This window comes from Pezoporus wallicus, unplaced genomic scaffold, assembly GCF_028554395.1.
Source record: "Pezoporus wallicus isolate ANWC-B61680 ecotype Strahan unplaced genomic scaffold, APGP_CSIRO_Pwel_v1 contig_1739, whole genome shotgun sequence".
NCBI classification, from domain to species: Eukaryota; Metazoa; Chordata; class Aves; order Psittaciformes; family Psittacidae; genus Pezoporus; species Pezoporus wallicus.
The window spans coordinates 2002144-2023063 of NW_026637351.1; the positions used below are offsets into that span (position 1 = coordinate 2002144).

Here is a 20920-nt window from a genome sequence, read left to right on the forward strand (position 1 = left end):
CTGAACAACAGCTTCTAAATATACTTGTGCATTTACAGATGCCTTTTTTCCTCAGGTAACCGGAATAATCCTGAAGTAAGACTCTTCTGTGAGCACTGGATTTTCTTTAATCTTGAATGTATAAGTTATAAAGATGGTGGTATTGCCATCTTCTTTTACTTCTTACCTAATCTGTGAAACACAATCTCACAAAAAACACATCTCAGCTGTTTGTTATACATGTCCTCTTATGTATAGAAAACATCATGTTAACAATGTCATCCCTCCAGGGGTATGACCACCTCTCATATGGCCTAAGGCTAGTGGGATTTTTTTTCTCCTGTTCTTGGCTGTAATGCTCAAAGGTATTGGTCCTTTTCCTCTGAAGGCAGGATTTCTTTCCTGTCTGCTGTTTACTGATATTCAGTATGGTTATCACTTCGATCCAAACTATGTAGCACTTGACTCTTCCTTGAAACATAGTTTAATTTAACATTTGAGAGTTTTCCTACAGTTCCTTCATTGAGGGCAGAAGGTAATCTTACAGCGTGTACCAAAATCTTAAAGAGTGTATACTGAAACTGAAAGCAGGCGAGCTCATTTAAACTGGTTTAATGATGTCTATGTGGAAGAAAATTTCTTCTTGAGGAATTTAGTTTTTCTTCCTGAGGAGGCTATCACAGAATCATAGAATGGTTTGGATTGGAAGAGACCTTAAAGATCAACTAATTCCAACCCCCTGCTGTGGGCAGGGACACCTTCCACTGGACCAGGTTGCTCAAAGCCTCATCCAGCCTGGTTGTGCTATCTTCAGATTGTTTATATGCTAAAGATGTGGCTGGAACTGTTTTGTTTCTTGCTGTTCCCATTGCTTGTTCAAGTTTCACTCGTGAGAAAAAGTTACTAGTATGTGGTAATCATTTGATGTACTAAGTGAAATAAACCCCTGGTGCCAGCCCATCACCTGCTGGGCATTGGTCAGTGCAGTAACAAGGGGTGAAACTGTCCATGGGGATATTACCTGGGTTATTCTTTCCAGATGTAGAAACTTGTAATCCCAGACTTTCAATTTACCCTCTATGCACTGTACATTCACACTGAAAATGTGATAGCTTGGAAGAAGAGAGCACTCATTCCTTTTCCAGACTGGACAGAGGTAATTTTCTTAAGAAACAGTGATACTCTTGAGAGGAGTGTATTTTATGTGTAAGTGTAAGTTGTCTGTCTGATTCCACCCTAATGATGGGTAGCAGAGCAAAGATGAAACGCATTTTGAGCCGAGGTATGGCTGTATATACTATATATCTATATATCTATATAGAATATAGATATAACTCTCTCTCTATATAGACATATATATGCTACTGCATCTTGCTGGCCGTTCAGAAGTTGCAGAAATGAGTTTTTAACTAGTTTCATAAACTGTATTTCTCCATGGCAATTTCTTCCTGAATTTCTTCATTCACAGGAGAGAGTCTGAATACATAATCCTCTTAAATCCTGGAAACTGTAGGTAGCACATACATGTTTTGTGTTCTCTTCAGTGAATCTGAATGAAACAAGGTCATTTTACCTCGAATGGGATGGGAACCAAGTGCTGAACTTTTCTTTGGATTTGTGTACTCCAAGCTGGGGTTGTGAGGGATTCAGCATTCTGTCAGGTGCTAACACAATATTTCTTTTAATATGTAGTTTCCTTTTAGCTTGTAAATCTAATTTTCATCCACATGTGCTGAAGTGCATACAAAGGGAATTGCTTTAGTGTTTCTTAATGAATGTTAATGTGGATACGCTGTGACCTGCATGTAAACTCATTAGCTTGTCTTTTATCAGCTCGACTGAATGTTCCAGCTTCCCAAACTCTTTTGGCAGAACATGAATTGTTTCCAACTGCACGAAGAGAAAAGGTTTATTTCTGCTAAAAAGTGCTGTTCCAAACCTCTGGACTGTGAGGGAGAACATATTAGTGGAGGTTAATCACAGAATCACAGAATGGTTTGGGTTGGAAGGGACCTTAAAGATCACCTTCCAAATTTAAGGTCCGGAAAGCTGGACCTTAAATGTCCCCGTCATGGGCAAGGACGCCTTCCACTATACCAGGTTGCTCAAAGCCCCATCCAACCTGGCCTTGAACACTGTCAAGGATGGGGCAGCCACAGCGTCTCTGGGAAGCCTGTTGCAGTGCTTCACCACCCTCACAATAAAGAACTTCCTCCTTATATCTAACTTAAGATTATGTCTTGTCCTGTCTGTGCCTGCTCGTGTAAAGATCCTTCTCCAGATTTCTTGCAGGCCCCCTTCAGGTACTTGAAAGGCTGCTCTAAGGTCTTCCTAGAGCCTTTTCTTCTCCAGGCTGAACAAGCCCAGTTCTCTCAACCTGTCTTTATAGGAGAGGTGCTCCAGCCCTCTGATCATCTTCATGGCCTCCTCTGGACTCACTTGATAAGGTCCACGTCCCTCTTGTGTTGGGGGCTCAGAGATGAACGCAGTACTCCAGGTGGGGTCTCAGAGTAGAGAGCTATCAGCAAGAGGAGCTTGCTGATAGCAAGCTCCTTCAATCCTGGTCACCCTGGTTTTGACGCAGCCCAGATCACATTGAGCTTCTCGTCGGTCAACATCCACAAGTCCTCCTCCTCAGACAACGTATTGCGTAATTAAAAATTTAACCTCAAGGTTTATAAAAAGCATCAAGGTGCTGATGAGACAAACCCGGGTTCCGGACCAGAGCGCGGTGGGGGAGCTGCGAGGGACCTTCCTGCTGCGCAACCACTAGGTGTCGCTGTGGTAGCGCGGGAGCCTCCCCGCGCGGCTGTGGGACACTCGTGTTAGCGGCACGCAGCGACCCGGCACAGTCCGCTTGAGGCCTCCGTGTTTGTTGTGACAAGAGTCGCCTCTGTCATTTGCATAATAGGGCACATGGAAAATGCCTCGAGAGGCAGTTTTCTCACAAGTGATGTTCAGGAAGCAGTGTATTGCATGCACACACTCTTCTGTGGTGAAGGTTGCTTTGAAAATTTAGGAATGGACTTGATATATCACCTGCTTCTGGATTGCAGAAAGGACACATGTGATTTACAAGGAGAAAAATGTTGGCATGGTGTTGCCAACCCCCTTTTTGACTGATTAAGATGAAGGCATTAGCTCTTCGAGTCAGACCTTTCGTCTAAGAGGTAAACGCCAAAGGAGGTCTCATTGTGTTTTCGAGTAGGGGAAAAACTCTAGCATGTGAATGTTTTCAATATTTTTCAACTTACATACCACTTTTCAACTTATTTTTCAACAACACACTGCTATTAGTCAAGATTTTAAGAGAGTATGTGATTTTGATCGTCTGATACAGCCATTTTTAAAAATTTCATTCACATACCAGTTTAGAAAACATTCTGAGTGACAGCAGTTTTGTCATTCTCCTCTATTTGCTCTGAAACCTATGCTACAAGTTTAGGTTATTCAACTCTCTTCAGTTCTGGGTAGAAAAGTTAAGTTTTAAAGAAAATCCCTTTATTTTACGGGACCCACTTTGATACACCGGTCACTTATATCACTCTTTGCCTCCTGGGCTGTGGTTTGTGATCACTCTTTTTACAATTTGCCTCATGATGCTTGTCTTTCACTTGCTAGCCCAGCCAGCTTTCCCTTCTTCATGGCAGCATCTCCAACCCATCTGGGTGTGGAGGTGGTGCTGCTCCATGCATCACTGCTTGGCTCTGACCTACTGATTGCACCCATATTGTTGCAGGTTGTGGGGGGCAGCGAGCTGGGCTTAGGGCCATAAGACAGAGGGCCAGCCACAGCCTGGGCTGCCCCAATATCAAGACGGTGATTATTGCCCTCCTCTGAGTGCTTGTTAGACCTCATCAAGGTACTATGCCTCTTTTGGGTCTGCCAGGACAGGCAATCCATGGACCATCCAGTGCAAGTTTAGGAGGGTCAGGGCAAGAGACCTACCAAGGTCCTGGCCAGCCTGAATTATTCTGTGTTCCTATGATTTATGTTTCCATTTGATTCTTCCATTTGACAAGAAGGAAGTGCAGCAGGTGGGCCAGGAAACCTCCTTAGGTGGATAAGGAGCTGCTGAGGAAAACTCAAATGAAAAAAGAGGCTTATTATAAGTGGAAGCAAGGACAGGTGGCCTGGGAAGAGTCCAGGGATGCTGTCCAGGAAGCTAGGGACCAGGTTAGGAAAGCTAAGGCCCAGTTAGAATTAAACTTGGCTAGGGATATTAAGGATAACAGGAAGGGATTCTACAGGTACATAGCAAATAAAAAACAGACTAGGGAGAACGTAGGCCCCCTCAGGAAGCTCTCGGGAGAACTGGCTACACAGGATTTGGAGAAGGCTGAGGTTCTGAATGACTTCTTTGCCTCGGTCTTCACTGGCAAAGGCTCTGACCACACCACCCAAGTCTTGGAAGGCAGACGTAGGGACTGTGAGAATGAAGACCTTGGACCACTGTAGGAGAGGATCTGGTTCGAGACCATCTTAAAAATCTGAATGTGCACAAGTCCATGGGTGCTGATGAGATCCATCCGCGGGTCCTGAAGGAGCTGGCAAATGAAGTTGCTAAGCCACTGGCCATCATATTTGAGGAATCATGGCAGTCAGGTGAAGTTCCTGATGACTGGAAAAAGGGAACTATAACCCCCATTTTCAAGAAGGGGAAAATGGATGACCCAGGGAATTACAGACCAGTCAGTCTCACCTCTGTGCCTGGCAAAATCTTGGAGCAGATTCTCCTGGAGGCATGCTAAGGCACATGAAAAACAACAAGGTGCTTGGTGACAGCCAGCATGGCTTCAGTAAGGGGAAATCCTGCCTGACCAATTTGGTGGCCTTCTATGATGGGGCTACGGAACCAATGGACAGGGGTAGAGCAGTTGATGTCATCTACCTGACTTGTGTAAAGCGTTCGACACTGTCCCACATGACATCCTTGTCTCTAAACTAGAGAGGCAACAATTTGATGGATGGACCACTCGGTGGATAAAGAACTGGCTGGATGGCCGCACACAAAGAGTTGTGGTCAACAGCTCAATGTCCAGCTGGAGACCAGTAACGAGTGGTGTCCCTCAGGGATCGGTGTTGGGACCGGTCTTGTTCAACATCTTTGTCGCTGACATGGACAGTGGGACTGAGTGCGCCCTCAGCAAGTTTGCCGATGACACCAAGCTGTGTGGTTCTGTTGATACGCTGGAGGGAAGGAATGCCATCCAGAGGGACCTCAACAGGCTTGTGAGGTGGGCTGATGCCATCCATATGAAGTTTAACCATGCCAAGTGCAAGGTCCTACACCTGGGTCGGAGCAATCCCAGGCACAGCTACAGGTTGGGCAAAGAAGAGATTCAGAGCAAGAGAGAGACTTGGGGGTGTTGGTTGATGAGAAAAATGAACATGAGCCAGCTTCAATGTGTGCTTGCAGCCCAGAAAGCCAACCGTATCCTGGGCTGCATCAAAATGAGCGCGACCAGCAGGTCGAAGGAAGTGATCCTGCCCCTCTACTCTGCTCTCGTGAGACCTCACCTGGAGTATTGTGTGCAGTTCTGGTGTCCTCAACATAAAAAGGACAGGGAACTGTTGGAACAAGTCCAGAGAAGGGCCACGAGGATGATCAGGGGACTGGAGCACCTCCCGTATGAAGATAGGCTGAGAAAGCTGGGGCTGTTGATCCTGGAGAAGAGAAGGCTGCATGGAGACTTCATAGCAGCCTTCCAGTATCTGAAGGGGCCCTATAAGGGATGCTGGGGAGGGACTCTTCATTAAGGACTGTAGTGACAGGACAAGGGGTAACGGGTTAAAACTTAAACAAGGGAAGTTTAGACTGGATATAAGGAGGAAATTCTTTCCTGTTAGGGTGGTGAGGCACTGGAACAGGTTGCCCAGGGAGGTTGTGAATGCTCCATCCCTGGCAGTGTTCAAGACCAGGTTGGACGAGGCTTTGGGTGATAGGATTTAGTGTGAGGTATCCCTGCCCATGGCAGGGGGGTTGGAACTCGGTGATCTTAAGGTCCTTTCCAACCTTAACTATTCTATGATTCTGTGACTCAGGTCTGACTATTTACTTTCTGCCATATACAAGTTACTTTTTTCTTCTCACCTTTTCCATTAACCTTATTTAACCAGCAGACTCTATTGCTCTGTTGAAGTTTTATGTGAACCACACTGGCAGCTTGAAGCTGTGTGGCAGTAAAAGAGCAGTGCAGGGAAGTAACAAGGGGCCAAAAGGGACTGTAAGGTTTTCACCAAGAGAGGAGTAAGGAGGGACCATAGCGTAGCAGGGCTTTTGGGAGAAACCCATATGGGGAGTGAGTGAAGGTCCCTGACCAGACATGTCTCTGCTGAGTCAAGAGAGCTCCTGATGTGTATCTGGGACAGCTGGGACTGTTGATCACTGCGCAGAAAGATGTGAGACTGAGGAAAATGAGGAAAAACCAAGCTTCTGAAACTCTGGATAAAGTGACATGTGGACTGAAGCTATTGGCTTAAATGTACGAAATTATTCTTACATGTGTATGATTTAAATAACGAACAAAATTTTATTTATTGAGGCATTTATTTTCATCTGGCAAAAAGGAGAAGGCAGGAAACTCCTGAACCAAGTATTTACTTAATCATGTTGTCTCAAAGGATAAAATGGAAAAATTGATTCAGTATTGTTAATTTATTATTTATCCCTTTTAAAAACTGTTTGGCTTTCCTTTTGCGTTAATGATATTTGTTAAACATTTTTAAGATTATAAATGAAATCCTGAAACTTTTGAAGAAACAGTAATTTTGCTGCTGGCTTCTATGGAATTTTTTTCTACCCTGTAACAGTAAGAGGGATCCTGGTTTGACTTTGATCAGTGCTCTGTTACAGAAATAGGTGAATAAATATTCATATTGAAAGTTTAAATCCTTAGTAGAATGGCTTCATCAGAACAGTAATTAGTAAGTCTTTACTGTCTTTGTTGCAGAGGATTTCACCCCAGTTCCATATAAGGCTCCACCACCTCCAAAACCAGAAAAAACATTTCCTCCGTATACTGGATTTGGTTCTGAAGAGGATTCTCTGTGCTCCTGTATGGGTCTAATTCTCAAGCCTCCAGCAAAAGATTTCAAGAAATTCCTGGAGAAAGACAGGTATTTCAGTGAAAAATAATTCCAACTTTTTTAATTATGTCTTTTTGTGAAGGAGATAAATGTTAAGTAGAGATTTTTTTTTTCTTTTTAGCAAAATATGCAGCTCATCAGACTTTAAGGGACAGGAGCATGAGGACTGGTTTAGTAACATGGTACTTCAATTTTCTCCAAACTCAGGAAAATTTCCCTTTTGAGAAAGCAAATATTCTGACCTTTCCATCTCACATACCCTTATCTGGCAGGGGAGATACCATGATCAGGCAGGTTGTTTTCACAGGGTGAGCCTCATCCCCTGCACTCTGGATGTGTTGACTCCTGTGATTTCCGCAAATGTGGGAAACTTGGCTGCATAATTTGTGGTAGTGGGGACTGCATTCGTGCTTTCCCCTTTATGTTTTTAAGGTTGGACTTGATGATCTTAAAGGTCTTTTCCAAAGTAGTTGATTCTATGATTCCCTTCTGCTGTTTTCAGTGGGAATTTCATGGAACTCTGCATTGAGGAGTTAGTCAGGAATCATTCCAACAGTGATTTGTTTTTCTGTTTGACTTTCTGGCATTTACTTTTTTTGTCTGATGAATTTCATGCAGTTTGCTGTAGCAATATTAAAGCATTAACCTTTTACTTTCCATTACAAAATTATTTGGTAGGGGTGTGGTGTTGAAGCCTAAGCTGAAAGCAAAGTTACATGCTAGAGATTCACCCATAGAACCTCCATAAAAGAAGAATGCTATTAGAAGCAGGCTTGGGAATGTATTGATAGTGCATATAGCGGTACTGTAAATCATTTAAAACATAATCACATAACAAATATCTAACTTGTAAGATCATCTGGTGGGCCTAATTTTGTGGAAATAATCCTAGTATGTATTTCAATTCAGAATTTGATTTGAAAATATACATAACTAAAGATGTTATTCCTTCATAACTTTTCTAGAAAGAACCTTTGAGCTTGATTTGCAACTGCATTTGAATACAAATTCATTCCAGACTTGCAGCAGAGAAATAATTTTCCCCTGAAAATTATTCCTTTCTATCTGGCTGATTTTAGCTGGTTCTTTAAGCTGAAAATGTTTTTTGATAAAGTAGGGAAATTTCTGCCATTTCACTGCTTGGTCCAGAAATAACACAATTAATGTATGCTACAAAACTCAGGAGGATGCATCTCTTAGTGATGAAAACTTTTCTCATACTCTGTTTTTTATTTCTTACCTCTTTTGCTTTTTAGAATTGGCATGGAAAGTAACATACTGCGCTTTCTTGCAAAACTCATCACAGATAGTCCTATTGACAAGGATAGGAAATTAATAATTTCCTACTTCCTGAGTGATGACACCATTTCAGTTTTTGAACATGTACAACGAAACTCAGGTGAGATGTACTAATGTCTTGCAATCACTCCCAAGTTGCCATGCTCATTTCATAAGCACTTACAATAAACATTGTGCCAGACAGCACTAACAGAAGCAGGGATGTGGATACAACACATCTAACAATGTTGTAATGATTAGATTCTTTTGACCACTGTTTTCTGTTGTAGGCTGCCTCCAACTGAGGATATGAAAGGTTTTGTGATTTTCAAGCATGTTTTTATTTCCTTGGAGTGTCTTATGCATGGATGGAAGTACATAGCACTGGGAGGGATGTCAGAAAGTCATTCTGTCACTCAGACAGATTAGGAAGCCTTGGCTAAACATGACCCTGTTGGAGACATTAGGGTATTTCTGTTGAAGCCCACAAAACATCTGCAGGAGCAGTGTCAGAGCAGTTAACATCCAGAAGTACTCTGGCACCTCTCAACGTGCAGTTGAAGGACTGACTTAAAAGCTGCTGTCAGCCTCTGATAAAACTACAGAGAGAAAAAGAAATCAGGAAATCACATTCTCTCAAAGATAAGGAAAAGTGAGTAATAGAAGGTTTCCTTAGTTACCATATTAAGCTCTTGTGGAACTTTATGGCTAGCTCTTTTTATACTGCCAAAGTTGCCTTGTATCAGCTTCTTGGCACAGAGCACCTTAGTATGTTATTTGAGGTACACCCTGCAGTGTGACCAGCTCACTGTGCTCAGAACTTGCCTATTTGGTACTCCCAGCTCACTGTTTAGAGGAAAGACTAGGGAGGACTGTTCCCTTCCCTTTGCTTCAGGCTTTGCTGCTAGCAGGTGACTTTGTAGGGTCCAGTTATTCAGCTTAAGGACTAAGTATTCTTGACACCCTACGCTTAAGCCTTTACTGAAAACGATTTCTGAAGTTAATCTTTCTCAGACCTGTGATGCACATCACATCCATATAAAATGAAGGTGTGGTGAATATCTAGACACTTCTGTATTCCTGGGGAACTTTTTCTGTGCCAGTGGTGCTGCTAAGTCCTTTTGGCTACCCCCTGCACATGAGTACGTTTTTGGGAAGGCCTGAGCCTTTTCAGTGCAAAGAACTTCTAATGGCATCTTTGTTTGTATCCAACTATATTAAGAATTCATAAATAGGAACCTCACCCCCAACTAGGATACAAGCAATTCTCTGAGATACGTTTTGAAAACGTGTAAGAGTACATGCTTAGGCTTCAATGAGCATTCCCAGTAAGCCCTGCTCTCCACTGGAACATCAAGATTTAGCATTGTTTATGGCAGCAGTGTCCTGTCATTGTTATTTCACTAGTTTCCTGCCATCCAGTGGCCTGTAACTTATGAAATTTTTATTACAGCTAAATACACATACATTTTTATATATATGTATATATGGTTTTGTTATGTAATGCTGCTGTGAGCCTCAAAAGCAGCTCAGTTCTCCACTCAGGAATGAAATTTTTGATTGGCATTTTCTATATCCAGAGACATGAAGGTCTAAAGGTATAGCTGCACTGTTAAATTATATCATATATATATATATATATATATATATATATATATATATATATAATCATATGTATTGCCCATTCGGTCACTCCTGGTCACACCTTTGCATCACTGCAACTAGACAAGGCTCCAGAGAGCCTGGAACCCCTCCTGGAGGATGCTTAACTCCAGAAAACTCTCCTGCAAGGCAGTGAGGACAAGACTGCACCAGGTTTGGCTTGCTGCACCCTTATCAGTTATTTAACACTGTCCAAGGAGGTTTTGCACACTCAAAAATTCAGGTCCTTCTGCCACACCCAAGGGCTGCAATACATATCCTGAGTTTCTTTGTTCCCACCTTCCTTCTTTCTTCCCCCTTTCTCTTCTTTCTCTTCTCTCTCTCTCCCCCTCATTTTAGTCATGTTTGAAGAAAAAGTGAATGGGTTTCTTTCAGGTTAAGCATGAGAAGGTTTTGCAGAGTTCAGATAAAAGCAGCAAAGAAAAAGGACCAAGACATGCAAAATGGAAGTGAAGAACATTTTTATGTGAGAAAGAAAAATATTGAAGTGGATGGGGTGGGGGAAGAGTAAGCTTGAGCACGTCTTAGAGAAGGGATGTGTTAAAACAGTAAATAACTCCCAAAATAACCATCCCTTTTGTGCTCAGGTTCAAAGGGCTATTTTTTGCCTTTTTATTTGCATGAGTTGATGCAAATTGACAAGTGAAAATGTTTCAAATCTCCCTTACTTTTGTCAGTCCAACATTCTGAAGGTTGTAGTGAGGTACTTCACACTGTTAATAACACTGGGAAACTGCATTTAAAATATACAGGCCTGGACATCTTGAAACACTTTTTGAGAAAGGGGTCAAAGCATGAGAACTTTGGCTCCCCATGCAGAAGAGCACAACCACTTTTTTACTCGGTGTAAGAGCAAGCCAACAGCTGTACAAACACCTGCAAAGTCTGATCTGATCTTAATGGAAGAGGGTCTTTGGTTGTGGTGTTTATTTTGTGCTTTGAGCCTGGCTTTTGTAGATTTCCATCAAAATTTCTCATCAGATTTCAGTGTAAAATCACTAACCCAATGAGATATTTTTGGTTGTTTTTCTTTATACCACTTGAAATGAACTAACCCGTAACATTTAAAAAACAATTACGGAACAGAGATATTACAGTGAGTTTCCAATCTAAGTGCACAATTGCAGGGAAATAGAGACAAAAATGAAATTCCAATGTTACAGAGACCAGTTCTATTTAACTATTACAAAGAGTTGCCAGGATTATATAACCCAAATTTTCATATTTATTTTAATAGCTAGGGGAAAAGGAATGTGTTAAGACTCGAGTTACATTAGTGGTTTGAAATGTTTTTTGAGTCAAGCTAGATCTGACCACTACCATAGTGTATTTTTTGTCTTTTGCTTTTATAGTGCTAATAAAGCAATTAAGACAAACCTGCTCCAAAATCTGGTTTCATAAGTAGTTTGGGTTTCACATTCATTTCTAATTTTGACTATAAAAGGCATTTTATTGCATTGTTCATCAGCCTTTCATTGAACTTACATCACTATCTAATATGTAAGACGTCATTAAACATTACTAAAGTATGCTTTTGGCTTTTGGCTTGAAAGCTCAAATATAAACAGGAAACAAATCCCAGGCACTCCAAAGTTGTGGTAGGACACATATCCTGGTGAAACTAAACATGTGACAGAACGTTTTCTAGAAAGCTTGGTACACACAATGCAATCTTGTAGTGCATGAGAGCATATTACCGGTAAGCAAAATGTTCCTTTTAGTATCTTATATACCCTTGAGTACCACATGCAGTTTCCGGTGTCATGAATAAAATCATTATAATATGAAAAGAAATAATGTAACATGCCCAACTCACAAGGGAAATAACAGATCACAATTAAATTGCATGGGCAGAACACTTTGAGGAAGATAGTGTTGTATCACTCCTATCACTATTTTACATTCAAAAGCCCTTAAAAACAAGCTAGAACTACCCTGCAGCAGAATTTGTGATCTTTGTAGGACTGTGTTGTCCTAATTTGTGAAATTTTCTCTTTCTTTAACAGTTCAAGGGTAATTGCCTGCATCTTACGTTTTGCTTCTTACATTTCTCAAGGGGCAGTCCCAAAGCTGGCAACAGGGTTATGGGAATGATTTGAATAGACACATTTTTGACCCATTTTAAAGAAAAGAAAAAAGGGAAAGGTGTTTGGTAGGCATTCAAGTGATACATGCCACAGAATATGCACAATATAACTGTTGCTGTGGACACTGACAGGGACAGTTCTTTTTGCACTGAGAGGGAGGGGGACAGTATATTACGAGACAAGAAACTCAAGGATGAAAATTAATATTTAAATACAAATAAACTGGTTTGGAGAGGTTTTTGCCTTTTCTTTTGGGTGTTTGGGGTTTTTCTTCCTTTTTCAAAGTAGAGCCACAATTAATCATTAAGAATTCTATTTCCATAGGGATACATGGTGGGAAGTTCTTGGAAAGAGGTCGCATTAAGAAGCCTGGGCAGGAGCTTTTTAAGAGTGAGCCATCTGAATACTTCAAGGCTCAGGATCTATTTGTTGGAGCCAGAGTTTGTTTCCATGGTCACAACTTTCTTTTGGTGGATGCCGATGAGTACACATTGAACTACATGGAGAAGCATGCAAATGAGGTGAAGCAGGCTCTTGTTATTTTCTATTATCTTTGAAGACTGTACCTTTTCTATATGTTTTTCAGAATTATTTATACCTACTTTCTTCATCCAAAACTCACAGTCCAGTGCTCTCTGATAGCAATGGATTTAGGAGATGATAGCTATGCAGTCTATGCAAGCTTGGCCACTCTTTACAGTCTTTTCCCCTTCTACTTTCTCAGCATCCACTTTTATTGTATGAGGGTTGTTAGAAGGTGTATTCCCTGCCTATTCCTTCTTGAGATTGTTTATAGACCTCTTGTTCCCAAATTGTTCTACCCTACAGCTACTCTCTGTTTCCACAGCTTTCTGTGGTAGCAAGTTGAAAAGTTCACTGCCTGCTATGTAAAAAATATATGATAGAAGAAGTGTCTTTTATCTGTTTTAAACCAACCTCTCACTAGTTTAAATGCCAATTCTAGTGTTCTGGGGTTTAGTGAAGTTCTCCATTCACCTTTTGCACCACTTTCATAATTTTGTAAATCTCAGACACTCTTCCCCCTCAGCCTTTTTAGTCTGTCCTTGCAAGGCAACTGTGAGATGTGGAGACTGGAACAGTGTACAGTACTTAAGATATGAGCGCATCTAAGTTTGAGTCTTACTGATTAGGCTATTTTATTCCCTGGATTGGATTTTTGGGTTCATGCATATTTATCTGCCAAAATGTTTCCATTGTAATCTTAGAAATTCATATCACAGTCAGAAATTTAAGCTTACAGTTTGTAACGAGTTTCACTCAATACACACCTTTTGACGTGGCCTTCAGAGGGGAAAGCAGCAATAAATACGCAGCTGGGGTGCATATGTTTCATAGCTCATGATGTGGCAGCAGCATGAATTTTGCCTTCATCAGACCTTCTCCAGAGCTGCCCTTTTGTTTAGGCTTGCTGAGAGCATGCCTAGGCAAAATATCCAGGAGGGTTTGTTAAGCTGTGTTACTCTGCCCATTCGTCCGGATCTTTTGTAGATCAGAAGGTCCATAGTGCAAGTTTTAATTGTTCAGTGTCTGCTGGCTCATTAAAATGAGTGAACCTGCAGGACTCCCAAGACATCAGTAGGCCTAGCATAATTTGAGGACTGCTGGTGCCATTTGGGAAAGGAGCTAAAAATGTTACTGTGGTCTCTAAAACTTTTTGATTGCTTGTCCAGCTGCTCCACACCACTGCCTTGCATGGCATTGCATGGCAGGGTTGTACCTGGAGTTTTGGCATAGGCAGTGATCATATTTTCTAAATCTAAGTATGTTACCTGCAACCAGTGATGTAATAATTAAACTTGGACCAAATTGTGCTGTTCTGGCAGTGTCATAGAGACTTTAAATCCCCATTTCTAGAGAAACTGGTTCCTAACAGATTTTCGTTCTGCTAATTCTAAGTATGTAAGACAGCATAGTCTAATATGAATGAGAATATCTGTTGGAACAGTTAATTGAAGACAATCGTGAAAACATCAGTTTTAACTTGGTGAAGTTTATTAATTGAGAATTAAGTGAGGTGCACCAACATAAAATGAAGAACAAGTTACTGGAACTCTACTTTAAATGTTTGTACTTCTTCTTTAGCAATACAATGTTTGAAGCAAAAGTGTATCTCCTTTTATGTAGATGGAATAGCTTCCTGAGAGTGCATGATCTAATTTTTTTTTGTATCGTTTTTTTATATTCTTGGCAGGAAGCAAATTTTTTTCAGTACCAAGTTCCGGCCAAACTTCACACGGTGCTTATTTATGCATTTGAAGTGAGGCGATGAAGAAACTGATAATTCTTAGCAGTTTCATAGTTCCTCTGCTTCTTGACAACTATTGTTGGTACATGCATAGTTGGTTGCATAATGGTTTTCTCTCTAATCTATGTCTTGCTCTTCTCTGTTAAGTTCTCTGTGGCTGATGTTGGTGTCATCCTCAAGAAGCTGAAAGTTATAACCAAACCTCATTCCTGGGAAATCAGACAGTTGTTTGCAGCCACTGACCCAGATCATAACAAGGTGATTGAGTATGATGCTTTCAGGTAAGACAGTGGATTTTGGTTTTTAGTATTTAATGAGGGCACATTCCCCCAAAATTTACAGAGCATGACTTTCTTGATGCTTTCTGCATCGGTGTTAGCTGACAAGTGGCGTACATTTGGATTGCATTTACTTGGAGATTGTGTGTGAAAAAGTCAATCAGAATCATAGAATCCATGTTCCAGAAAAAAGGAAAAATGTGGTAGTTTCAAGTAAGCTGAAAAGCACAACTCAAATCTTTCTACTTTTTATGGAGATAGCACAGGGTACTGTGAAGAAGTCAGCAGTAATATACACATTGAAAGGTAAAGAAAAGTCCATAGTCTTCAAGAAGTAATGTTTGGGTTACCTCTGGAAAATGTTATTTGGGGTTTTAATTACTGATTCTGGTAATGATCCAGATATGGCAATGGGCAAATGTATAGATACATGAAAGAGGAAATCATGCTCAGATGCAGGCTGATTTCAGTTTATTCCACAGCCAGAATACTTGAGCATATGAACTGTGTTGGGTGCTGGTAAAGTTAATGATGTGGAATAGAGGAGGAAATTTTATTTAGAAGCAATTGTTTTTCACAGTGGTAATACATGATGTATTTAGGAACTGTCATAATGACTAAAGCATATAAGTAGGTGTGTATTGTGTGGAATGCCAGCCCGATAGGGATGTTAACCAAGGCAGAAATTGCTTCTGCAATATCTCAGAAGAGATATAGATCACCATAAGGTTCTTCCAGCAATTCAAAGTAGTGAGAAATTAAAACAAGCTGGTATTCAGAAATTAAAAATAAGTGATTAAAAGGTATGATTTAAACTAAGAGGCCACACTAATTGGCAGCTTTTGGTCAAATGTTTCAAGACTCAAATATTTTACTCGACAGAAGCAAGATTTTGAATTGTTAATTGCATTGGAAGGGGAAATGTCATTACTAGAGTAAGAAGGGGAGAAAATTAAAGTTAATGTGTATCTGGATATACTTTATAGCACTTGGAATAGGGTTTTAATTTATATGGACAATAACCATTTAAAATAAAATAATTACAGTTTTTATTTAAATTATGAAATAATCATCTGCAAAACTTCATCTTCTTACATGCACTAGGAGCAGGTCAAAGTTCCAGAATATTTGCATGACAAAATTAGTGGAGCACACTTTTAGGAGGGATGATTGTTCTTTCAAACAGCAGAGAAAGGTTTTAATTTTATCAAAAAGAGGCTCAGTTGAGTGTAAATTTAATCATAGTCATATTCTGTGCAGCTGTGAACAGCCCAGCTGTTTAATTTAGGGTAGTGCTGTTCTGTAGCTTGAAGTAGGTATGTCTAGTTATATGGTATTGAGGCACTTGGTTTCAGTAATAAAAATGCAGTAGCCCTCTTCATGAGCAAGAGAGGAAGCAGGGGAACCCTGTAAAAAGTGTTGTCAAACCCTCAATGCTCACCTGGGCCAGGCTGAACAGCTACTAATGGCCTACATCCCTCCTGTGGTGGGACCACAGGGGGTCTAACAGGAAGCATTCACATGGCCAGAGGAAGAATTTACCTCTTATGAACATTTAACTTTTGTGCTTTATAGTGAGAGTAGGTTTTGTTTCTGTTCATTTATATTATAATCAGTAATCTAAAGGCTCTCTTCTTTTTATTATCCATGTGTCTTATCAGAATGGAAGAAACATTTTTACTGGCAAAGATGACAGCACTTCTTTGCATCTCTGAAAAGTCAAATATATTTTTCTGTGAATAGAATGTATTTTTCTCTCAGTTTTGTATTTTCCTTTCAGTTTTGTATTTTCTTGTGTACATCAATGTTTATTTTTAATCTGTCATGGCATTTCATAATTATGACTAGCTATAAATGATTATTTTTAGTAAAGGCAATTATCTGTGTGACAGCTTCAACCAGCATGATAATCCTCTTATCTTAAATACAGCTAAAGCTTTACTATGATCTGGATTTGGCTGTTCAGATTTCTTGCTTTCTAAGTGAATTTATGAGCTGCATTTTAAAATACACCTATAAGTATGATGTAGTGAACAAAATTGTAATTATACAATTTAACTACTTTCAGAACCCAAATCTATGGCACATCATCCAGAAAATAAATGCATGGTGTGCACTGAAGCTATCCCCTAAGCTATCATTAAAACTATTGAAAGCTTTGTTAAAAAAAGAAGAGAGAAAGAACTAAAGCGTAGATGCCTGTGCATCCCATGGTCCTATCCAAGCTTCTTTGTCTCATTAAGTTACTGGCAAGACTGTTTGCTGTTAGAGACAAAAGAGCCATGTGGGTTTAACAAAGATGCCTATCTTCAATTCAGCTTTGGACACAGCTCTATTAAGCATTTAATGGTTATATTTTCTTTCTCTACCAAATTCAGATTGCAATCTGTTTTATTCTTCTAGAACAACAAGAAAAGTAAAACAAAAGCTGTGGGAACAATTGCTGCAATTTGTTTCTTTTTGTCAGGAAGAGTTTAGATGTAATTCCATTTGTGAATCTTGGGTCTCACTCAGTAGTCCCTAGCAATCACAAAAATAGTGCTTAATTTCCCAAATAAGACAGTAATTTTATCTAAGAGTTTTAGTGACTTGATTGTTAACTGACTTGAGAAAATAAAAGACCTTTAAAATCCTGACACTAGAAGAATCTAGTGGAAATATTCAGATGGATGGTGTTCATGCTTTCAGTTTTGCCAGCCCAAGCATTTAGAGTGCCAGGCTAATCTGGCAGTATTGTCCTCTTCTTTGTGTTTGCAGTACTATTACTCCAGGCTCTAGTTTTGACTGGATCTCTGAATGCTGCTACAATATAAGTCATAATATTCAGTAAGTTACTGAGGTTGGTCATTAAGTCTGCATAATCTCAAGGTTTGCTACTGTCGACAACCTGTTTTTTCCTTATATTTATCTCCTGCCACTGTACATAAAGGATGTTTTTGATCTACTTAATAAAAACAAAACAGTAGCTCAAAGTAGACACTATACTGTGTTTAGCATCCTTTTTTGAATAGCTGTGTGTGTACAATTGTATTTTGCAAAGAGACATCTTCTCAGAACAGGACTGCACATGCCTCTGAGACGAAGCAAGTGAAAAATTGTGTTTATTGTTAGAATTTTGTTAATTCACTATCCTCTTGCATAAATGTGATGCCAAAATATCTCTGCTGATATTCCATGCCAGTATGGTATCTCTGGAAAAAGGCTTCAGTCATGATTATTTTGTAATTTTGTATGTTTAGCCAACTACTGAGGAAATGTGGACATCCTGCAAAGTTTAAGAGTTCAGGTAATTTCCATTATGGAAGAGATCTGAAATTCAAATTTAAGTAGATGCATTCTTTAAAGGTCTGAATACAGCATTATATTATGAGTGCACTTTTTTTCCTCTCATAAAACTGAGTGATTATTAACTGTTTTTAACTCCTATACTGAAATGTAATGTAGGCTGTTGTTTTTATGAACAGAAATTTGATAGTCAGTATCACTGGTGAAGCATTTTCAGACCATGAAATGATGACTCTTGGGCGTTATTACGGTGTGAAAGATGAACGTGAAATAGACCTCCACTACCTCCTTGCAGTGGCTCAAGAACAACTAAAGAAAAATAGGTTTGAGAATTTTGAACAACTGACTGCAGTGCTTCAATACAATGACCGTGAAAAGTAAGATTCTTCTATTTATCCTAAGCTGTTATTTGGAAATCTCTGCTTGTAGACCTACTTTTCTGGTTGTTGCTGAGCAAATTATATATTGCAGCCAAAGAATATTATTTGTTAAGCCTCTCTCATCATTTGAGAGTTGAAAGAAAAGGATAGCCTTTTTATCTCTTTTTCATTTTGCTGCTGGACTTTTTATTATAGATTCTGTCCTGAGCATTCTGTGACATAATGAGATGCCCATTCACAGGCAAAACACAGTGTTCTAAAACAAAGAGGAAAAATAGTGATTTAATGGAAAAAAAGATGTATTTGTAGCTGAATCTTTGTATGACTCATTTGCCCTTTTTGTACCCTGGTAGCGTAGATAAAGAATCACAGAGAATCACTAAGGACATCAGCATGGGAGAGACAGGCCATCATGTTCAATTCAAGCTTCTCGGCTTTATAATAGCTAAATTTCATAAAACTTTGTTTTCTTTACCTCTAGCCTGATACTCTTTACATGTTTTCCTATTTACAGCAACATTCATTTGAAATCAATCTGGAAAATACCTTATATACACTTCTGCCCTTCTCTTTCTTTTGAGTAGATGTGGAGTGCTGCCCCGTGAGGTGTGCAGGACTATTTGCAAGTCGTTTAAGTTGCCACTGGCTGATGATGATCTGCAAGCTTTATTGACCATGTAAGTTAAAAGCAGGTAGTATGACCTCTATGCAGGGGTGCAAATCAATGCTAAATATCTGCTGGAGACATAGGTCTTAAGAATTTATCATTTATGTAATGTTAATCTTTTCATGATGCTGATTTTTTGTCCCTATTCAAATGTGGACTTATAGAATATTTATAATCGTCTGAGGTGCAACTTCTCTTTATCTGACATGGTAGATCATCTGGATTTTGTCAGAATTCTATGGAATTTGTCTTATGGGAAACAGCTACTGATACTTTCCCTTATCAATGAAATTTACTTTTCTTGCATTAGTTGTTCCTGTGTATATGTAAGGTAAAACCAATAGTCTTATGGAAGCACATTATACGAGTTTTAACAAACGTACTGAGATGAATACAGTGAAATGATCTTGAATCAAGTAGACAGCATCAGTAGCAAATAAAAGTGGTTTGCTACTCCTACTAATCTCACCTGAAATATATATTACTGTAATTTTTAAAAAGGGAAAGGAGCATTGGCATGGTTTTGGTATTTTTCCATAGCACATTTAATTGTTTCAAAGCAAATTGCTTGGCTAGCTGTATTAATGGGAATAGGACTGGAAAGGTCTAGTATTCAGTGCACTTGTTTTAAAGGCTGGAGTTGAGAGTAACCTGTGCTGTTTTGAACACTTGTTCAAATGTTGTGTAATGTTGAGTTTGGTTGTCATGGCCAGATTTTCTGGTAACAGGTTTAAATGCATGCTCATTGGTCTCTTCTTTCCCTGTGGGAAATGCTTAAATTTAAATGCTTGATTTCAGGAGGAATTGCAAACTAAGCATCAAATAATGAAATTACTCAGGTTTAAATGTGGAATCTGTTTTAATAAAGCATCTTTGTACTGCAAGCAAGACTTCCTACTTAAATCAGTATCAACAAGACTGCATTAAGAAGCCTAAGGGGCTATTTTTCAAAAAGGCCCTATTTTCAGGCCAAAAGCTTTCAGAAGAGTTCCCTGCAGTAGCCAGATAGACACCTTTGGCAATTTGTTTGCTGTTCAACACTGACAGTTAGGTAACAAGCATTAGTCATCAGAAGTATATCTGAATTTTAGCATTAATCTAAACCTCATTTTTCAGAACTCCCACTAAGCTGCCCAACACAAAAATTGTTGGAGGACAACTGACATCCTGTACTACACAAGGGCTTCTCATAGTTTCCATTTCATTAAGGCTGAAATTGAATAGATTCACAGAGAAGGGACTGGAGGCTTTCATTTATGTACTAATGCAGTACTGATGAAAAACAGGCAAGCCTTGACACATCATAGGCTCCAGAGATGTGTTTATTGTTTGTGAATTTGTACCAGAAAAAGCTTTTGTGAGATGAACCTCTTCTCTTCTGAAGAGTGTCAGTGTAGGCAGTTAACAAGAAAAAGCCCAGTACACTTTAATAAAAATCAGAGATAAGCTTGGAAGACAAGGAGGAGACTAAGCCTGGATTTCACTCAGCTTTAGCCAGGTACCCATGACAGCTGACTTAGGGTTCAGCTGTTGTAGGTTCTTTTTCTAGGTGATGGAGGAGGAGACAGTTATCACCTCAACCTGTATAAGAGCTGGATTTCTAAATTACCACCCTTTTTCCTTTGTGTCTAAAGGGGCTGTGGCAAGCTTGTATTGTAGATTTCTGTATCAGAAAGGTAAATGGTGTGAAGCTGACCTCAGAAATCAATGTGAGAAGTACTTCATGTAGTAGAGTGCTATGTGCAATGCCAGTTCTAAGTTAGAGTATCAGCTACTTTGAAAGATGACATTTTATGTGGTGAGTCACTGTGCTGCAGGTAAGAAGGAAGAGTGTCACAGTCTTAATAATGTGTGCAGTTGGCACTGCTTGGTAAGTTTATTGTTTCATGAGGTTGCAGTTAGGGAAATATTTTTTTGGAGTCTATTAAATAGGAATTAATTTCCAAGTA

The 20920-nt window shown here is 39.6% G+C and overlaps 1 protein-coding gene and 1 non-coding gene across 3 annotated transcripts in view; both read left to right on the top strand.

Annotated features, from left to right (window-relative positions):
• EFHC2 (EF-hand domain containing 2) overlaps positions 1–20920 on the top strand; it is a 57820-nt gene that overhangs the window by 29156 nt on the left and 7744 nt on the right. For both annotated transcript variants that reach the window (XM_057405070.1, XM_057405071.1), the window contains exons 8-13: positions 6933–7098; positions 8325–8467; positions 12420–12616; positions 14509–14642; positions 18104–18301; positions 18889–18981. In XM_057405070.1, the coding sequence (XP_057261053.1) occupies positions 6933–7098; positions 8325–8467; positions 12420–12616; positions 14509–14642; positions 18104–18301; positions 18889–18981 (931 nt within the window). The remainder of the gene's footprint in view (positions 1–6932; positions 7099–8324; positions 8468–12419; positions 12617–14508; positions 14643–18103; positions 18302–18888; positions 18982–20920) is intronic.
• On the top strand, positions 7326–7488 carry LOC130596981 (U1 spliceosomal RNA). Its single transcript, XR_008971660.1, has one exon. It is a non-coding gene; the product is annotated as a U1 spliceosomal RNA (small nuclear RNA).